General features: G+C 54.5%; 1 protein-coding gene and 1 long non-coding RNA gene across 2 annotated transcripts; one reads left to right on the top strand and one right to left on the bottom strand.

The window, feature by feature from the left end:
• Positions 1-649: 649 nt before the first annotated feature.
• Positions 650-10310, bottom strand: LOC120411078. Its single transcript, XR_005603491.1, has 3 exons — positions 10079-10310; positions 4707-4894; positions 650-930 (listed from the first exon to the last, which is right to left on the bottom strand). It is a non-coding gene; the product is annotated as an uncharacterized LOC120411078 (long non-coding RNA).
• A 1504-nt stretch (positions 10311-11814) lies between these two features.
• Positions 11815-15830, top strand: SOX18 (SRY-box transcription factor 18). The gene is given in 5 exon segments (XM_010397086.4): positions 11815-12198; positions 12200-12314; positions 12317-12354; positions 12356-12437; positions 14062-15830. Coding segments are annotated over 5 exon segments (1251 nt in total). The 5' UTR covers positions 11815-12033; the 3' UTR covers positions 14913-15830.
• The last annotated feature ends 2997 nt before the right edge of the window (positions 15831-18827 follow it).

Below are 18827 nucleotides of genomic sequence, written 5' to 3'. Positions count from 1 at the left end.
GTTTCCTGCAAAATAAAACCCTACAAAATCTCACCTGTTTTTTCCACTGGGCTACTGTATTTCCCAAGGGCCTCTCAGCAGATTTGTACACAGCAAATGGGCTGGATCAAGTTGGATGAGCTTTCCCTGCTTCCAGTATCCCCAGTAAGTTCAAGTCATTTGGAGATCAGCCACCAAACCCCACCCTTTCTCTGCTCCCAACCACCAGAGGCTTGGTCTGGTCCACTTTTGGAAAAAGCAGAGATGAGAGGCCCTCCTGGGCCTGCCTTGTCCATCCACCCACCACAAAACCCCCAGGGAAGCTCTGTCCTGAGACACCCCATAACTTCAGGGGTGCTCAGGTCTTCAGGACTTCAGTCTTGGGTGACTGCTTGGAGGACTGGCTGTCCTGGGTGACACACTGGACTCTGAGCTGGTAATGAGTGACCCTATCCAGGGAAGAACAATCAGTAGCTGGAAGACCCTGAAGCAGGAGGTGGGAGCAGCTGCCATAGGCTTTGCCAGAGCAGCACTAATTTGGGGGAGGGGTTTTGATGTGTCTCCCCTCCTTTTCACCCTCATGAGCCTGCCTTGGCTGGAGGTCTCCTGACTTGGATCCTCTAACTATGCACTTGCGCCAGCCCTGCAATGGAGGCAGGGATCTGCCTTTTCTTCCCCTCCTTGCTGCAGCTGTCTGATGTCCTTAATCTCCTAGCCCTAGCACTGGGGACATTTGACCCTGAAGCAGTCAAATCCTCCATTCAAACACTTAGGAAACCTGAGGAATGTGGCATGAATGGTGACTTACATTTCTGTCTTCCACACCATCCTGTTTTCTCCTTTGAGGAGCCAAGGGGCCTCTCCATACCTCGTCTTGTGGCACAGGCCTTCCTAACGCAGCAGAAAGCATCGTGGTTCCCAGGAGATACTGCAGGATCCATCCGTGCCATTCTGGAAGAGCAGCCCACAGTCACTCCGTGTCCTTTACTCCCTACATCCCCCCACTGCATCTGTCCTGGAGCTGCAGGTGAGCACCCGTGCCTGGGGACACTGCCATCTGGACCTCCCGGGACAAGTCCTACACCAGGAAAGGCTGCAGAATTTGGCTACAGTAGGCAGCAGCTGCAAGGGGAATGTGGCTAGGACCACCCTGTGTGGTAGCCCAGCCTCTGCCACCCTGAGAAGCGGGGAGCATGGAAGGGAGGATGCGGAGGAGATGATGGCTCCCATGAGCCCTGCTCATCGCGAGTGCCAGGGTGGAGTTTGGACCTCCAGCTTTGCAGATGCTCTTCTGAGACACTTTGGATTTTCCCTAAACCTCTTCCTCCTAACAATTTTAATTATACTGGCAGCTGTTCAAAATAATAATGACAGGGAGAGGAATAAATGCTAAGCTGCAGTCTGTCACGCTTCATGAGATGCCCCCAGGGGACACTGGGCCAGACAAGCAGCCAGCCCAGAGCTGTGCCAGCCAAGTGGGTGCAGGCTGCCACCCCACACTAGCCACCAGCAGTTTCTGGGGTCTGGGCTGGCATGTGTGAGCGTGAGAGTCTGTGCAGGCACTCGGGTCTCCTTTCTCTCCCCCTCTCTGTCTCCTTTTATTCACCTCCATAAAACATAGGAAGTTCAAGCCATTCATTTTGCTATTTGTGTCTCCTTCCCCACGCCCTGGTTCCCTCCCTTGCCCCCTGCAGCCTCTCCTCTCACTGCTTGCCCAGCATCCTTGACCCCGAGAAGTCTGGTGTGTATGCACTTCCCTTTTGGCCCATGGAAAGCACCACGCTGAACTGGTGCCTTGATAAGTCTGCTGTGGGAAGGCAGGGGCTCCTGGGCTCCCACACAGGGCTTTCCCATGTAGCATTTCCTATGCTGTCCCTGCTCACCCGTGCGATCTCCAGACCCAGGCAGTGGGAAGCTCTCCAGATGGCAGTGCCCCTCTGTGGCAGCAGGTCTGACCTCCTTGGGATCTCGTGACTTGCTCTGTGTCAAAAGCCACTGTGTGTGGAAGGAGACATCCTCCTGAGGAGGAGGAGGATGGTTGGCTTCTCATGGGCAAACATGGCACCTCTCAGCTCAGCCACAGCAAAGGATTGCAAAGGATTTGAACCCCCAGCCCCTTCCTCTCAGTGCTTTTGCAAGCAGAGCTCTGATACTTTCTCCCACAGAGTTTGGGATCAACAGGACCTGTGTCCTGTCAGCAAAGGAGTAAGCGTGCGGCAGAGCAGACAGGATTGGGGTCTAGACCTCAGAGGGGCTGGAGACATGGATTGATGGGTAGAGAGGGAGGAAGGAGAGGCTCAGTGAGGAGGGCTGGGGCCTTTTCTCTGAAATAACCTCAGCAGTTCAGCCGTGGTTTGCCGGAGGGCGAAGGCAGCGTGTTCCCTCCTCACTGCCTTCATCCTCACTGCCTTCATCAAGCAGAGCCAGGTCACGGGGCTGTGCCGTGCCCTCTGCTCCCCGCAGCGATGGGAGCACAGAAAAGAACCTTCTCCCGCTTATCGCCCCATCAGCGGCTCTGCAGCGGCTCCACTGCCCCAGCGCTGAGCACCGAGCCCTGATCTCATCAGCGCGCCGCACACTTGCAGCTCGAACAATAACCAACACAATTCCCAGAAATGCACAGCCTTCTGCTAAAGCCTCCCTGGGGGAAAGCATGCCAGCCGGCCTGTCGGCACCAGCACAGCCATCGCTGCCAGCCGCTGGCAAACGCAGCCTGCGGCAGCCCCAGCGCGAAGGCACCTCTGCGAAAACAAGCCTGTGCTGGGTGGGGTGGAGGGAGAGGCCGAGCTCGAGTCCTTGGGGCCACCCATGAGGTCGCTGTCCTCAGGAAGTCCCTCTCCCTCTTGGTGTTTGTGACCAGGTGTCATGCCCTGTCCCAGCCACCCTGTTTGCAGCCCCTGTCTGCTCTAAATGCCCTCTCAGTTCACAAAGGGGCCAAGATGCAAAACTGAGTCCCAGCTGCCTGGGCTGGGAGGGTAGAGACAGGGCCATGGATACTCCTCACCTCAGTGGGGACCCACAGCCTGGAGAGGCTTTTCCACATCTCACAGCTTGCCTAAGTGTCTCAGTCTGCCAGAGCCTTTCCTGTCACATTTGGGTAATTGCTCTTTCAACTTCCAGATGGAATATCTGGACACCCAAGCAGGCATGGCTGGATGCTTGAAGCAGGGTATGTAACCTGTCCCAGCTGAGCTGGAAGTGGGAGAAGGCCAGCAGCTGGCATGGCCATCCTCTCTCCAAGCACGTCCTCTGGATCTCACCAGCCTGTCTGCCCTTCACATAAGGCCAGATGTGCCATCCAGGGAAGCAGCGGGACACAGCAGCAGAGCTATCACCTCCAGACCTCACAGCGATGCAGCAGACACACCAAATCCCTGTGCAAAAGGTGCAACGCCAGCACCATCCCAGAGCCCATATGAGCGAAGAGCAGCACCTGGAACAGCACAACGGTGTCCCCAGTGCAGGAGGATGAGCCTTGCAGTGACCCAAGTGACGGAGGACCTGCCTCACAGTGTCCCTGACACGAGGTGCATTGTTCATGAAAACACATGGGGAAGTCCAAGGAGGACAGACTCGCTGGCTGCGTTGGGCTTCCTGCCTCCTGGCCCTGGCCACCGCCTGACATCATTGCTCCCGGTGGGAATGGCCACCCTGGCCCCACTCGGTCCCTGACATTAGCCAACAATTTCCTGACCTCCTGTCCAGCTTTTCAGCCTCCCACGGCCCCCCATGGTGGGGAGACTTTTGTGCCTGAGATAGATAGATAGATAGATAGATGGATAGATAGATAGATAGATGCTTGACTCCTGCCACCATGGCACAACAGCTGGCAAACCTGCATCCTCTTCCTCACTACCATGGGCACAACAGGGGTGATGCTCCCCATCACCTTGCCATCCACATCTGAGGGTATGGGATGGCATGGGAGTGTGTGTTCTCCAAAAATGCCCTATTTAGATTGACAGGGGCCAGAAAGGCTGAGGAGAATGAATGTGGAGGGAAGCAACACAGGTACTGGAAGGATGGCTGTGAAACACACAGGTACTGCCTGGCCTCCATGCACCAGCCCTGTGGAGGCACCAACCTTCTCCTCACCATCCTCAAATCTACCCAAGCGACAGCAGGGTCTGGGTACAGTGTGTGCCATGTCACCCATCCACCCTGCACACTCTGGCTTTTCCAAATAAACAGACTTTGTAGTGAATCTGTGGAGGATCGTGCAAGCCTCGGGCTGTTGCTGCCCCGCCTCCCTTGCCTTGCAGCCATGAGTTTTTTCCCTGGGTGACTCTTCACGAGTAGAGCACAACCTTGGGCTGAGGAGCTGCAAACCTGCCCTTGTCCAAACCCGCTGCCATCAGCACTTTGCTGCAGCTGCTTCCAGTGCTGCTCTAAGAGTTTTTCCTTGCAGCCTAAACCCCCACCGCTGGCTCCATCCTTCTGGCTCCAGCCCACTGGGGATGGAAGGTTTCTCATTCCCGAATACAAATATAACTGTAATCTGCTAAACCCTGCTGTTGATCCTGACTGCATCCTCCTGTCCTGAGCTTTCCTACAGTGCCTTTTATACCAGTAATAGCACCAGGCTCCTTCTCCCATCATTGTTGACTCGACAATGAAAACTGTTTGTATTATTGTGTCCCCGAAGCTTTGCCAATAGCACATGTGTCCCGAGCTGATAGCAACAGGCTTTGGCAAGGCTGCAGCTCCATCAGATAAGAGCCTTTAACCTTATTTCTCCAGCTCGAGCGCTCCACGAAGGGCCATTCTGTCCTGAGCCTTTCCTTATCCTTCCCCTGAGCTTCCAGATCCGCAGGCTCCATGGGCCAAGAAGAGGGGTCGTTGGCAAAGGGCAGAGGTGGAGGTGTTCAGGGCAAGCAGCCTGGGAAACAGCCTCAGCTTGGGTGAGAGAAGAGCCCTGCGGGGAGATGGAAAGACAGAGCTGTTTTCCCAGGCAATTTAAGGGCCAAATGCACGGCCATCCCTTGTCCCCTGCCTTCCTCAGGGACCCGCTCCACCCCGCCGTGCTCCACCTTGGCTCGGCTCCCGCACACAGCAGGAGCGAAGTGGAGGAGAAACGCTGGAGCCCGGAGGCCCTCGCACGCTCCCGGCTGGCCCCGCGAACAAAGCCTTTCCTTGGAGCCTTCCCTGCCGCCTCCCTCCTGCCCCGGCCCCCTGCGCTCCGCCAGCGCGGGGATCCCCAGCATCGCACAGCCTGGGGTCCACACCGTCCTCCCCATCCCAGCCTGCATCCCTGTGCCGAACCCCTCCATGACTGCTCCCAGCATCCCTGAGCCCCAGCTCTGCTGCTGGGGGATTTCACTGCCACTTTCCGAGCTGCAGCACAAAGGATGCTCTGAAATCAGTAAGCAAAGAAAACGATGCTGCCTGTGGCAAGCTTTAAAATCTCATTTTTAGGCCAGTTTATGGGAGGGATGTCACTGTTCTTGAGGTTTTCAGCTGCAAATGCAGCACATCCCTTTTCCCTTCCCTTAATGTCCCCAATGCAGCACCTAAAAGCAAAAGTTGTTCCTCTGCTGGCAAGGACCTGAGGGAAAGCTCTCAGGTCCTTCTCTTTATTCTTAATGTTACTATTGTAATTATTATTAGTTGTTATTGTTGTTGTTATTATTATTATTATTGTAATTATTATTATAATTCTCTCCAAAGATAGAAGCACTCAATCAGAGATACATCCTGCCCATTGCTGGGAAGATTGTTGTCTCTAAAGGGCCCAAGGAGAAGCTGGGTCACCCCATGCCCTGTGCAACACATGGGGAAACTGAGGCATGGAGCCACAGCAGCATCTACCCCACTCTGAGCAAAAATTCCTCTCTTCCACATGCATTTCCCTGTCTGTGTGAGGTGAGGTTCTCTCAGCAACATCCTCATTCTTTCTGCTGGGCGGCAAAAGCCTTGGTGAAGCACAGGAGTGGCCACAAGATCCTGTGTGCAATGGGGTGGGCTGCAAGCTTTGGCGAAGGTTGTCACTTCCAGGGATGCTGCAAAGGGCTCCTCCTCCTCCAGGCCTGGTTGTGGTGATGCTGCAGGGCCACAGATGGGCAGCTCCAACCTACCTCCCAAAAAATCCAGGCTCAGAAATCCTTCTAATTGCAGTTTTCCTTTCCTCAGCACCCGAAAGGAGGTCAGGCATCCCGAGGCAGCCAGCCTGGGCATGCAGAGGGAGCAGGATCCCGGTTCTTGGCTGCATCTCCTGCACAGACACCAGCAAGCAGTGTTTTCTGCCAACTCAAGCGATGGAAGCAGCGAATAACCCCGGCATGCCTACGCTCTGCACAGCCCAACTGTCGGCCAGCTGCCTGTTCCTGGGAGGATGCAGTGCCACAGGCAGGGAGCATTTTCTTGCTATAATCAAGAAGAGAAATTGTGCCGATCGGAGCAGCTGAATGGCAGCCAAATCTGCTTCTCAGCGGCTTTTCTACACTCTGTATTCATGTATTTGGCATGAGTAGCTCTGCATTGAGGTAATTCATTAATGCTCAACCAAAAATGTGTTTATGGGAGTCTTGAAATAGTTGGTAGAAGTGTAAGACTTTCCTTCCTAAAAGCATGGGCTCTCTCTGTGATGGGAACTCAGTATTAAAGCAACGAGTGCTCCTGCAATCAGCTGCCAGGGAAGCGACCCTGGGCAGCGTGTGCCCTGCGCATTCCAGCATGCTCTGATCTCCTTGTGCCGAAGCCTTTCCCTGGATTTAGTGTCCATAAGCACCATGGGTGGGATTTGCAACAGTTCTGCTCATGTTTGGGATGTGAGGGCTTCACCCGGGGTTTCACAGAGAGCAGCCTGGGGAGCAAACACAGGGTGATGTGGCTGGAAGTGCGGCACCCCGAGCTGATGGCGGGAGCATCACCAGGGAGTCGGCTGGGCCAGAAGGAGCTGTGGCAGAGCAAAAGCAGAGGAAGGCGAGGCAGGACAGCCCTGGGGAGGCCCAAGGTCTCTGGCCATTGCCCAGGAGGCTGCAGTGGCTGCACCCATGCGGAGCAAACAGCTTTTTCAGGTTAGCTGTGGGTTTTGCTGCTCGCACAATGGATATCGCTGTTGTCATTCCAGTTATAATCCTGTATAAACAAGGCTGACCTCTGGTTATTGAAAAGAGCTGAAAATAAAGACAACTTTCTCTGCTTCCTCAGATGCGGTGTCTGATTGCCAGGCTCGGCCAACTGAGCCCACACCGCGATCCCAGCTCAGCTCCCGCAGCTGTTGGGGACCTGCTGGTGCAGTTGGCAGCGAGGTAGAGTGGTAGTGAGCACCCAGACAGAGAGCCACTGTAGCCCAGGACACCTTCCTGCTGTCCCCAGTGCCCTTCACTTGTCAGAGGGAGCTGGTAGCCAAAAAAAAAGCACATGAGCAGAAAACAGCTGAGCTGGGCATTCCCTGGACTGGGAGTGGCACAACCTCCCACTCTCCCCCACTTGGGTGGGAGTCTGGTCCCTGCCTGGGGACACGGGGGATTTGCCACCCTTGTACAGGCACATGGCTGCAGCCAGGATGCTCCTGACACGGATGCTGAACCCCAGCAGCCTTGCTCGGCACTTTCCAGCTCTGCCTGACCCACTGAACTATTTGTGCCTGAGGAAACTGAGCACTGAGTTGGACCCTGGAGAAAGGGAGGCTCCGGAGAACACAGCATTTCCCAGCTGATGACTTCAGCCTCCCAGCAGGTCTCACAGACAGCCCCAACCCTGAGTCCTTTGCTCTCCAGGAAGCGCCTTTCTTTGGGAAGCCTTTGTTCCAGCAAGGCTGGAGCAGCCCCAGTCCCAAGGGAGCCCACGGGACCCGCCAGTGCAGGGGCACCTCTCAAGGCACTGGGGGAGCCACCAGCCTGGGCCATGCCCCACAGGTCCCCCCGAACTGTGTGAGGAACATCCCTACTCCCCGTGGCCACCCCGAGGATCCCCATCTCCTTTGGCAGGTGTGGGTGTAGGTCACATACATCCCACCTGGCTGCACTGCTCCGGGGGCATGTCCGGTGTGGCCTAATGATAATTATTCGCTATAATTAATAACAAATCCCTTCCTGTGAAATACCTCATTCATCCAGTTGGACACACAACGGCACCAGCCACGCACTGCTGGTAATTGTATGGTGATTAATCAGTTAGTGGTGTGAACACATCTAGAGGCAAGGCTGGTCTGTGCGAGCGAGGGAGGGCAGTGCTGGGCACCAGAGGAGGGTGCAGCACTTGCACCCAGGCCCAAGGACCCATCCTGGCCCTGCCCCTGCCCTGCACCCTCTGCAAAATGAGGATACAAAGCAATTTTCCCACCACAGCTTGGAGCCTGGCTTCTGCTGTGCTGAAGGGTCCTGCCAGCATCCACCTGCCACCTCTGTCACCTGGATGCAAATTTTGGGGGCAAGTCCCTTGGATTTGGTCACACAGCCTCAGCCTGGGGCTACTGCTCCAACCTGCAGCCAGCAGCAGCAGCAATAACCATCAAGCTCAGCTGACAACACGGTCTTCCCTTCTTCCCATCCCCACCAGCCCCTCTTCGAGCCCTCAAATCCCCAACGCCCCTTGGGATGATCCAGGTGGTGCCACATCTATTTTTAGCTGGATGGGAGCTCGGCATTGGACCTGGTTGGGAGAAATAATCCGGGAGCGGGCGGGCTGGGGGCGGGGAGGGAAAATGCCTTTGTGCTGGGGAGCAGAGGCGGCCGTCCCGCCCACGCTTCCTCTGCTAGGTGTGGTGCTGGGCTGCGCGGGATGCTAGGAAGGGAAACGAGGGGCCGAGGTGGGGTCAGCCAGCTGCCAGCTCAATAAAACTGGGGAGGGAATGAAAAAAAATAAATTAAAAAATACACAACTCCCGAGGCTGTCTGCTGGACTGGGGTCCAGCTTGCCTGATTACAAGGCCATCGAGGAGGGCATGGGGAGAGGTCATTCAGCTGGCATGCACCAATCCTGGCTCTGCCCAGGGATGCCCAGAGCTTCTTCCCTGCTTGTGGCTGCAGATGTGGCTGGTGAGGAGCCAGTGGGTCACCAGCACCACACGTTCCAGCCCTGTGGGCAGCAGGGCGGAAGGAGTGCTTTATCCACCTCCCAGGAGAGCTGAGCCGGGCACAGACCCTCTAACTTCACCCCACCCCTGGGTGAGGGGGCTTTCGCTCTCTGGAGTGAAGCTCTGCAGTGCTGGCTGTGGGGAGGGGGAGGGCAGCAAAGTGGGGTGGCACTGTGCTTGAAGTCAGGCTCCTCCCAGGCTGGCCCAGGGATATGTTGGGTGCTTTGCACCCAGGCATTTCTGCATCCAGGCATTTTTGAGTGCTTTGCATACTGCTCCATCCTCCTCGCAGCTCTCCTTCCCCTCTCTGCTCTGTCTCCTCCAAAAACCATGCCACACTCCATGGCTCTTCCCCCCATTCCTTTTTTTCCTTTCTATTTGCTCCCTTTTATCTATCTTTTTCCTTTTTTTTTCCTTTTTATTTTCTTAATGATTTCATAATGATGCAGAACCAACAGCAAATGCACTGTGAGACCAGGTTTGCAGACCCAGTGTGAGGCTGGGTTTCATGTGAACTTGAGGGTCAAAGTGCCCGGCTGTGCTCCATGGTCAGGAGTTCCCAAACTATCCCACTGTAGCAGGGACAGCAGCACCATCCTGATCTCTGCCCCCTGCAACAGGGAGAGCATCCTGAGCCCATGGCCATGCCATGTGGAGGAGGCCCAGGGCTGGAGTGGCTGCACAGAGCAAGCGTGGAGGACACGAGGCTCTGCCTCCCCTGGGGAGGGTTTGCCCCAGCACTTAACATCATTCCAGGGCTAGGAAAATCAGAGTTGCCCCCACTCCCACCCTGCTGCAGCTCATACCCACCACATCCCCAATGCCAGCTGGTGGCACCAAGTCCAACCCCAGCTCCAGGACAACTCTGAGCCCACCTGGAGGCCATGGATTCTGCCAGGGCCATGGAGGAGGCCACAGAGAGGATGTGATCAGGGAAAGCACCGCATGCTTGGCTGAAGCCTGGGAGAAGGGGGATGTCCCCACCAGCTGCCCAGACTGTCTGCCCCAAAGGCTGCTCACTTCACTCCACACGCAGCCACAGGCCCTGGCTTGAGGGTCCCCAGTTCTCCCAGCACCCACCTTGCTTCTCCCAGGGCAGGGGCAAAGAGCCAAAGCCTCCAGGGGCTCTGCTCCGGATGGCGGATGGCGGCAGGGACTGCTTCTCCGGCAGAGCAGTGCTCTGGCTCCCTCTGGATGGGGGAGAGAGGAGAGGAGACTCCTTGCAGCTGTGTGGGCTCTCCTGTGGACTGGTGCTGATTTGCACTTTCAGAATTTTAATAAGAAGCTCCAGGAACGTGAAGGAAATCTCGCCCGAAACCTCTGTCGCTCCTGGCTGATGATTGAAGAATAAGTGAGACATGATTTTTTTTAAATTTTTTTTTTTGGAGGCCTTTGTTTTGTTTAGGGTTAACAGCAGATTGGCTTGTCCAAATCACTTCCAGACACACAGAAACCATGGCATGCAATACCGCATGGCTGTGAGAGGCTGGAGCTGGGCTCTTTCGCAACCCAGTGCCCCGAGTCTTCCTAATGCCGAGGTTCACATTTCAGGCTGGGGTCTAGGGCATATCCACAGCCAGAGAGGTCTTGGGGGCAGCTACCCAGAGTTGGGACATCTCTTTCAAGTCAGCCCAGTTGCCCCGGGGATTTTAGGGGGCAGGCACAGTGTGCCAGCCAATCTCCTTGATTGCAAATGGATCCCACAGAATTCATAACTCCCCATGCCAAGGGCAGGAAGGACTTTCAGACCACCTAGCCTGACCCTTGGCACTGCAAATTCCTGCTGGATGGCAGCCAAGCAAGCAGAGCAGTGACCTGGTGGCAGGGGAGGTGCTGCTTTGCTGTGGCAGCTGATGGCAGCGTGCTGTGGGTACCCGGCCATGCCCAAGATGTGCAGTGATGGCACAGCCGTGCCAGCCCCAACATCTCCACAGGCTGGGTTTAGCCACGATCATTGAACCCCCCATTCCTCCACAGTCCCTAGAAAACACAACGTTTTTCATGTAAATGGCACTTAAGCTCAAGGAGCAGTTTCTTTGCCTGACACTGAAATTCCCACAGAAAATTGCTGGGGGGAGAGGGCTCACCCCTGCCTTCACCCCAGGGCTGCTCCCAGCCCCGGATGGGGAACGCTGGCCAAAACACACACACGGAGTCAGTCGTAAGAAAAATAAACGCCGAGCCCAGAACATCCCTGTGCTCCTGCACACAGCCTGGCAGGCGAAGCTGAATGCTTCCCTGCCTCGGCACCGCGGGTGGTGGGGGGCGAGGGCAGGGCACAGGGAGCAGAAAAGGGCCTCGCAAAGAGAAAACAAAAACACACAAAGAAGACATAAAGAAAGACCGAGAGAAAGAAAGAAAGAAAGAAAGAAAGAAAGAAAGAAAGAAAGAAAGAAAGAAAGAAAGAAAGAAAGAAAGAAAGAAAGAAAGAAAGAAAGAAAGAAAGAAAGAAAGAAAGAAAGAAAGAAAGAAAGAAAGAAAGAAAGAAAGAAAGAAAGAAAGAAAGAAAGAAAGAAAAAAAAAAAAAGTCAGAGAAAAATTTAACAACCCTCCTCCCTGGACAGAAGGGAACGGGGCAGCAGCGTCCACACCGGTCCCAGCTCGGCCCTCCCCGGGTGGCTCTTCCTGCTGGTGCCTGGGGACGCCCCCCTTCCCTCCTCCTCCTCCCCCTCATCTCCTCCTCCTTCTCCTCCTCCTCCTCCCCCTCATCTCCTCCTCTCCCTCTCCTCCTCCTCCTCCTCCCCTCGCCCCGCTGATTGGTCCAGCCCGGCTATATTTTGCCCCTTCCAGCCCAGCATCATCCCAAAAGTTTTTTTTGGGGGGAAAGGGGGAAAAAAATAAAAAAAAAGAGAGAGGAAAAAAAAAAAAAGAAAAGAAACCAAACAAACGCAGGCGAGCCCGAGTCCCCCGAAGGCAGGCGAGGGAGGCGAACGGCGGGCGGCTGCTCGGCGGTGCTGGACCCGGTGGGACGCGGCAGGACCCGATTCTCTCTCCGGCACCCGGTCGGGTCTGACACAAAGTGCTGTCCAGCTGGAATGAATATATCTGAGTCTAACTACTGCCGAGAGGAGATATCGCAACCCCGGGGCGACTGTTCATGGGTCACCGCCGCCGTGCCGGCCGTTGAGCCCGGGCTCGCCTTCCCGCGCCCCCCGGGAGCCGCCTCCCCCGCCAGCCGCACGCCCAGCCCCGAGCCCGGCCTTCGCCTTCGGCCCCGGCTCCGGCGGCGCGGCCCCCGGCGCGGCCCCCAGCCGCACGCCCAGCCCCGAGCCGGGCTATGGATACAGCCCCCCGGCCGGCCGCCCCGAGGGCAAGGCCGCGAGGACTCCCGCATCCGCCGGCCCATGAACGCCTTCAATGGTCTGGGCGAAGGATGAGCGCAAGCGACTGGCGCAGCAGAACCCCGACCTGCACAACGCCGTGCTCAGCAAGATGCTGGGTGAGCGGGAGCGGAGCGGGAGGAGGGGTTGGGGGGCTGGGGATGCGGGAATATGGAGCTAAGGATGCGGGGATGCTGCGTTCCGGGGCCGGCGACGCGGGGGTGCAGGATGGGGATGCGGGCTGCAAGAGTACAGGGCTGTGGGATGCACGCTTACAGAGCTAGGGACATGGGGATATGGGGATGGGGATTCCAGCTGCAAGAGTACAGGGTTGTGGCATGGGGAGGGTATCGAGCTGAGGAGACAGGGATGTGGAAGTACAGGACTGGGAATACGGGAATGCAGAGGTACAGGTCTGGGGATGTGGGCTGCAAGAATGCAGGGCTGCAGGATGCAGGGTTACAGAGCTCAGGATGTCGGGGTACGGGGCTGGGGATGTAGGGATAGGTGGGTTTGGTTCTGATAGTCCAAGGCAGGGATACAGGGCTGAAGATGCGAACTGCAGGGGTCCGGGGTAGCGGGATGAAGAAATACAGAGTGAGGGATATACGCTGCTGGGATTCAGGGCTGGGAGTGTGGGATGAAGCGGTACAGGGATTTGGGATGCGCACTGTGAGAGTCCAGGGCTGTGGGATACAGACTGCATGGATATGAGGCAGCGGGACATAGGATGCAAGGATATGGGGCTCTGCTAGCCCAGCTCCGAGGGTATAGGACTGCAGGATGCAGACTACAAGAGTATGGGGTGCAGGACTTGGGATACAAGGATGGGGTGCTGTGGGATACAGAGCTGGGGCATGCAGGGCTATGAGCTGCAAGGTTAAAGAGGAGCGGGACACAAGCTTTAGGGATGTAGGATGAAGGGCTACCAGTTGAGGTTGCAAGGATACAGGGCTGCAGGGATCACGGGCTGTGGAATGTGGTGTTACAGGATGTGGGAATAGGGGGCTGTGGGATGTGAGGATGTGAGGATACAGAGCTGCATGTATGCAAGATGAAGGGAAACAGGGCTGTGGGATGCAGAGATACAGGGCTGAGGGGTACACAGCTGCAGGGATGCAGGATATGGGAATACAGGCTGCAGGATGCGGGATGCACGACTGTAGGATGCGGGATGTGGGAACACGGGAAGCAGGATATGGGTAAATGGAGCTGCAGGATGCGGGACTACGGGAAGCAGGATATGGCCAGACAGAGCAGCAGGATGCAGAGACACGGGGCTGCGGGGTGTGGGGATATGGGATTCAGGATATGGTGCTGTGAGTTTTTGGGATGGGTGATTTGGTCTGCACGGCTGCGGGCTGTGGATGCGGGACGCGGGGAAGCAGGGACTGTGGACTGTACCAAGGGGCAGTGGGAGACAGAATCCCCAGCCCTGGCAGAGGGGTTCACATTCCATGTACCCCCATTGTCCCTGGCAGAGGGATTCCCATTCCATGTACTCCCATTGTCCCACAGCACTGAAGTGCTGGGCACTGCCCAAGCCTTCTGCTGGGACAAGGGAACAGCCTGGCTTGGGACCCCATTCCCCAGCCCTTTCTTGTGCCAGCAGTGAGACCCCGCTCAGGTACCGAGCCGTCTGCGGGAGCCCTTCACCCCTCTGCCTCTCCCTGGGTGTCCCCATGTCCTGGCCAGTGCCAGGTGGCTGAGCTGCTCTCACAGAGCTTCTCTGTCCTCTTCCAGGCCAATCGTGGAAAGCGCTGAGCGCCAGCGACAAGCGTCCCTTCGTGGAAGAGGCAGAGCGACTGCGAATCCAGCATCTCCAGGATCACCCCAACTACAAGTACCGCCCAAGGAGAAAGAAGCAAGCCAAGAAAATCAAGAGGATGGAACCCAATATCCTCCTGCATAACCTTTCCCAGCCTTGCAGTGACAACTTCAGCATGAGTCACCATGGCGGCAGCCAGCCGGGCCACCCCCAGCCTCCCCCACTTAACCACTTCAGAGAACTCCACTCCATGGGGTCGGATATTGAAAACTATGGCTTGCCAACTCCTGAGATGTCTCCCTTGGATGTCTTGGAACAGACCGAGCCGGCGTTTTTCCCTCCACACATGCAGGATGACTGCAACATGATGCCCTTTCGCGGCTACCACCACCATCACCAGATGGAGTTTCCCCAGGAGAAGTGCATGGGGCGGGACGTGGCCGTGCCCTACGCGCAGACCCCCTCACACTTGGCCGACGCCATGAGGACTCCCCATCCCTCCAGCCTTTACTACAACCAGATGTGCTCGGGAACTCAGAATGGGCTTTCCGCCCACCTGGGCCAGCTGTCGCCCCCGCCTGAAGCCCACCACATGGAGAGCGTGGATCACTTGAACCAAACCGAGCTCTGGACAGACGTTGACCGCAACGAGTTTGACCAGTATTTGAACATGAGCAGGACTCGTCCCGAAGCCTCGGGCCTCCCTTACCATGTCTCCCTGTCCAAAGTGACTCCTAGAAGCATCTCCTGCGAGGAGAGCAGTTTGATATCTGCCCTGTCCGATGCCAGCAGTGCTGTTTACTATAGCCCCTGCATCACCGGTTAGGTTGACCCCACCATCCAATGCGCGCACCAGGAGAGCCCCGACTCTCCTCTAAAAACAAAAAGCCATCCTCCTTTAACCACAAGCTCCATCATATTTAGAGTATCTCATTAAATGCATCGCTTTCTTGTTTGTTCTTTTTTGTTTTGATTTTTTTTTTAAATTTTTTTAGAGACAGACCATGCTGAACTCACTGATATACCGTATAACTATATAACACAGATAGACGCCTTTCCCCGCCGTGCTCCCCACTCCAGCCCTCGGCAGGGCACAGCTCCAGCTCCCGCCAGCTCCAAGGGGCATTTTCAAGCCAGTTCCAGTAAATCCTGCCTGAAACAATCACACCAGGATGAGCCAAAGTGACCTGTCCCCAGTATTTAACCCAACGACAGGCAAACTTCTAGGGGGGAAAAGCTTTTAGAAAGACTTTGCCAGGGCTGTTAAAGAGTCGGCGCCCATTAGGGGTGGGCTTTAGGACAGTTTTTACTGTATTCTCAGCAATATATTTTAATTGGGCAACAAAACTATATTTTTACTAAGCATTTTTATATATAAAATGGTATTTAATGTCTTTTGGGTTTTTTTATTAGACTTTTTAAAAGAAATCAAGGGATATCCATGAGATCTAAAGCATTTATGTAGCAAAGCTGGATTTAAAGAAAAAAAAAAGGAAGTGGGGGAAAAAGGAGATATTTTGTGAAAATGGAATGATAATGTAAATATTGAGGAACAACTGACTGGAATTTTGTACAAAAGAAAAATATGACTGCAAACACTTTTATTGTCTAGAACTGTACGGAGAGCAAACTGTTTTATTCTGGTTAATTATTAAAACATCTTCATATAATTGTTCCCATCTTGTGTGCTTGTTGTGTGAACACATATTTTCCGCAAATACATGTTGTCCCAACCATTTCCAGATTTTTGTATCCGTTGATTAATGTTTTGACAACCTGGCAAATGTATTAATTTCCAAGCTGCCGCCCGCCCGCCCTGTCAGCCGCCTCGGGCTCTGCGAGTGCGGCTCTGCTCAGCTCGGCACGGGACGGTGGCTCGGGATGGGATGGGATGGGATGGGATGGGATGGGATGGGATGGGAAGGGATTCTGGTGGTAACCCCACAGCACCGCGCTGTGCCGCCTGGAGATGCTCCCAGCAGGAAAAGCAGCTGTTCTCAGATTAAAATATAATAAAACATGTGATATCCTCCTCTGAAAGGAGCCTTGGTGTGGTCATTGTTTTGGCAGGCTGGCAGCACATCGATGCACGGTCCCCATGGCTCAGCCTGTTTTCCCATGAAACCCCCAAAAAATAGAGCCAGGCTGCTCCGACACCTTCTCTCTCATGGAAGAAAACTCCGTGTACTGGAGCCTTTCCTCCTCCTGGCCTTCACTGGCTGCTTCCCGGCTCCAGCAGTGGCGGGTCTTGCCAAGCCATCACCATGCCCAGCCGGATCCTGCTCAGAGCTGCTGGTGCTTTGCTGGAGCTTCATCCCCCTCCTGTGAATCACTGTATGATTTACAGGGAGTTTTTTTGTTCAATTTGAAATGGAGAAACAACAATCTGTTGCTTAAAACCCGGTGGCATCCGTTCCTTGAGCACCGAGTGATTTAAACCAGGCTGATATCACCAAAAAAGGCTGTTTAAAAAAAAAAATTTTAAAAATTGAATAGAAGAGGAGGATTTTTGTTGTTGTTGGCAAAGAATTGCCTTTTAGGGGAAATGGATATTTAACAAATGACATTAATTTTCAAGCTTCTCCTAAATTAAATTCACATTAGTGTTAACAGGACTCAATCCTGACTCACTTTTTTTTGTTGTTGTTGAATGTGAAGCGCTAATAAACGGGACCACTCTGGGGGCTGGCGACGCGTTCCCATGGAACGCCACAAAGGCGCTTCATTGTCTTTCCATATACAGTATGTAAAAAGGGGGAATACATGGAAAAATGACCTCACTACCTACACGGGAGGGCTGGCGGGCGCCCGGCGGGTGCCAGAACCCGCGCTGCAGCAAACAAACACAACACCAAATGAGAAGCATCCTGTGCCGCCGCCGATGACTATGAAAGGAAGCAGCCGGCTATGGGCTCCATCCCGCTCTGCTCCCCGAAGCAGCCTGGGAGGAAGGAGATGAGGGAGGGGGGAAAGAAGAAAGCCCTGAGTTATTTTCCAGCCCTCAGCTTCCAGGTACCTTCCAGGCATGGATGCGGTCACTTCCTGTGGTTCAAAGCAGCGGTGAGCAGGCCGGTCCTTGCCCAGCTGCCCTGCCGTGCTGGGGAGAGCCACTGTCCTCGCATCATGGAGCAAATGTTAAGTCACTTTTCTGCAGCAGAAATTCCCTTCTTTCCCCATGGCTCAGGCTGTGCCAGCTCTCCTTGGTTTTTAAACAGAAGGAGGGTCATTTTAGATTAGATACAAGAAGCCTTTAGAAAGACGGTGGTGATGCACGGGCACAGGTTGCCTGGAGAAGCTGCAGATGTTCCATTCCTGAAAATGTCCAAGGTCAGGTTGGATTGGGCTTGGAGCAACCTGGTCTAATGGAAAGTGTCCCTGCCCATGGCAGGGGGTTAGAACTTGATGACCCTTAAGGTCCTTTCCAGCCCAACCCACTCTGTGATTCATGCCCCAGGATGCTGCTGTGGGGCTCCAGTAAATACTGGAAAAAAGCTGCAATGGATGGTCATTCTCATCCGTAACTGCACCAAGGATGCACCATGTTGAAGCCACAGCGACTGTGAAAGCCCCACCTCACTGACCAGCCCTACCCCAGGTCACAGGGAAACAAAAGAGAAGAGAAAGGAGAGAGGAAAAAAAAAAAAACAGAGCAGATACCAGCAGGCAGAAAGACCTGTGCCAGACTCTGAAGGATGCCACCTCCTACCATCACTTGGTGTTCCACACAGCCTTTTTCACCTAAACTCACTGTTTTGACATCAACTTTTTCAAGAAGTGTCCCAAACCAACCTCTTTGTGCTGGTAGAGACCCAGCAGTGGTTTGGGCAGGTGCCTCTCCACAGTGTCACTGCTGCAGCATCATGGTTTAGCCATGGCCAGGACAGGATTTGTCCCCCTCCAAATCCACGATTTGGTGAGACTGGTAGGCACAGGGGGTGATCCAGCTCCACCAGGAGGGCAGAGGGCTCAGCTGAACCTTGTAGAGGTACTGTATTTGGAAAGGGTGCTCCTTGATGGGCTTTACCCACACCACTTATTTTACATATTTTTTTTATAATTTTATATCTTGTTTCGTATCTTATATATTAGTTCTACGTATATCTGTATTATTGTTATACATTAGATTTTATTTTTATATTTTTGTATATTTAATTTTTTTTATATTTTCAATATTTTGTATGTTACTTTTATATATTTTTAAAATACATTTTATTTTTATCTTTTCCCTGCCCCTGTCCCCATACAGCTACTCTGGGGCCAGGAAACCATCCCCCAGTGTTTTCTTTCACTGCATGCCGGTGGCTCAGGTGTGACGTGGGACTGGAAACGGCTGGAGCTGACATAGTTTGGGGATGATTTCACTGCCGTTATGGCTCAGGCTGGGGCTGTTACTGCACAGCCCCTTCCGATTTTTATGACTTAATCTCTCCAAAGCTCAGGGCCGGATGATTTTGGGCTGGGGAGGAGGAGCAAAGGGCTTTTAGCAGGTCGTTACAGCAGAAATTCGGAGAAGGTACTTGACAGGTAAATGGAAAACCTGACAGCCCATGCTGCCGGCTTTCCCAGGGTGCAGGGAGAGGGGGAGGCGATGCTAGGTCCTACCTGGGCTTTATGGGCAGGTGGCATCTGCTCTGTGTCCCCTGGGGGTGTGGGGCAGTGGATTCTACCCATGTGTGCAACTGTGTGTGCATCCCATGTGCAAACCTGTACGTGTGCAAGCATTGGTGTGCATCAGTGTGAG

The sequence above is a fragment of the Corvus cornix genome, chromosome 20, assembly GCF_000738735.6.
Source record: "Corvus cornix cornix isolate S_Up_H32 chromosome 20, ASM73873v5, whole genome shotgun sequence".
NCBI classification, from domain to species: Eukaryota; Metazoa; Chordata; class Aves; order Passeriformes; family Corvidae; genus Corvus; species Corvus cornix.
This window is presented reverse-complemented; position numbering and strand designations above follow the sequence as displayed.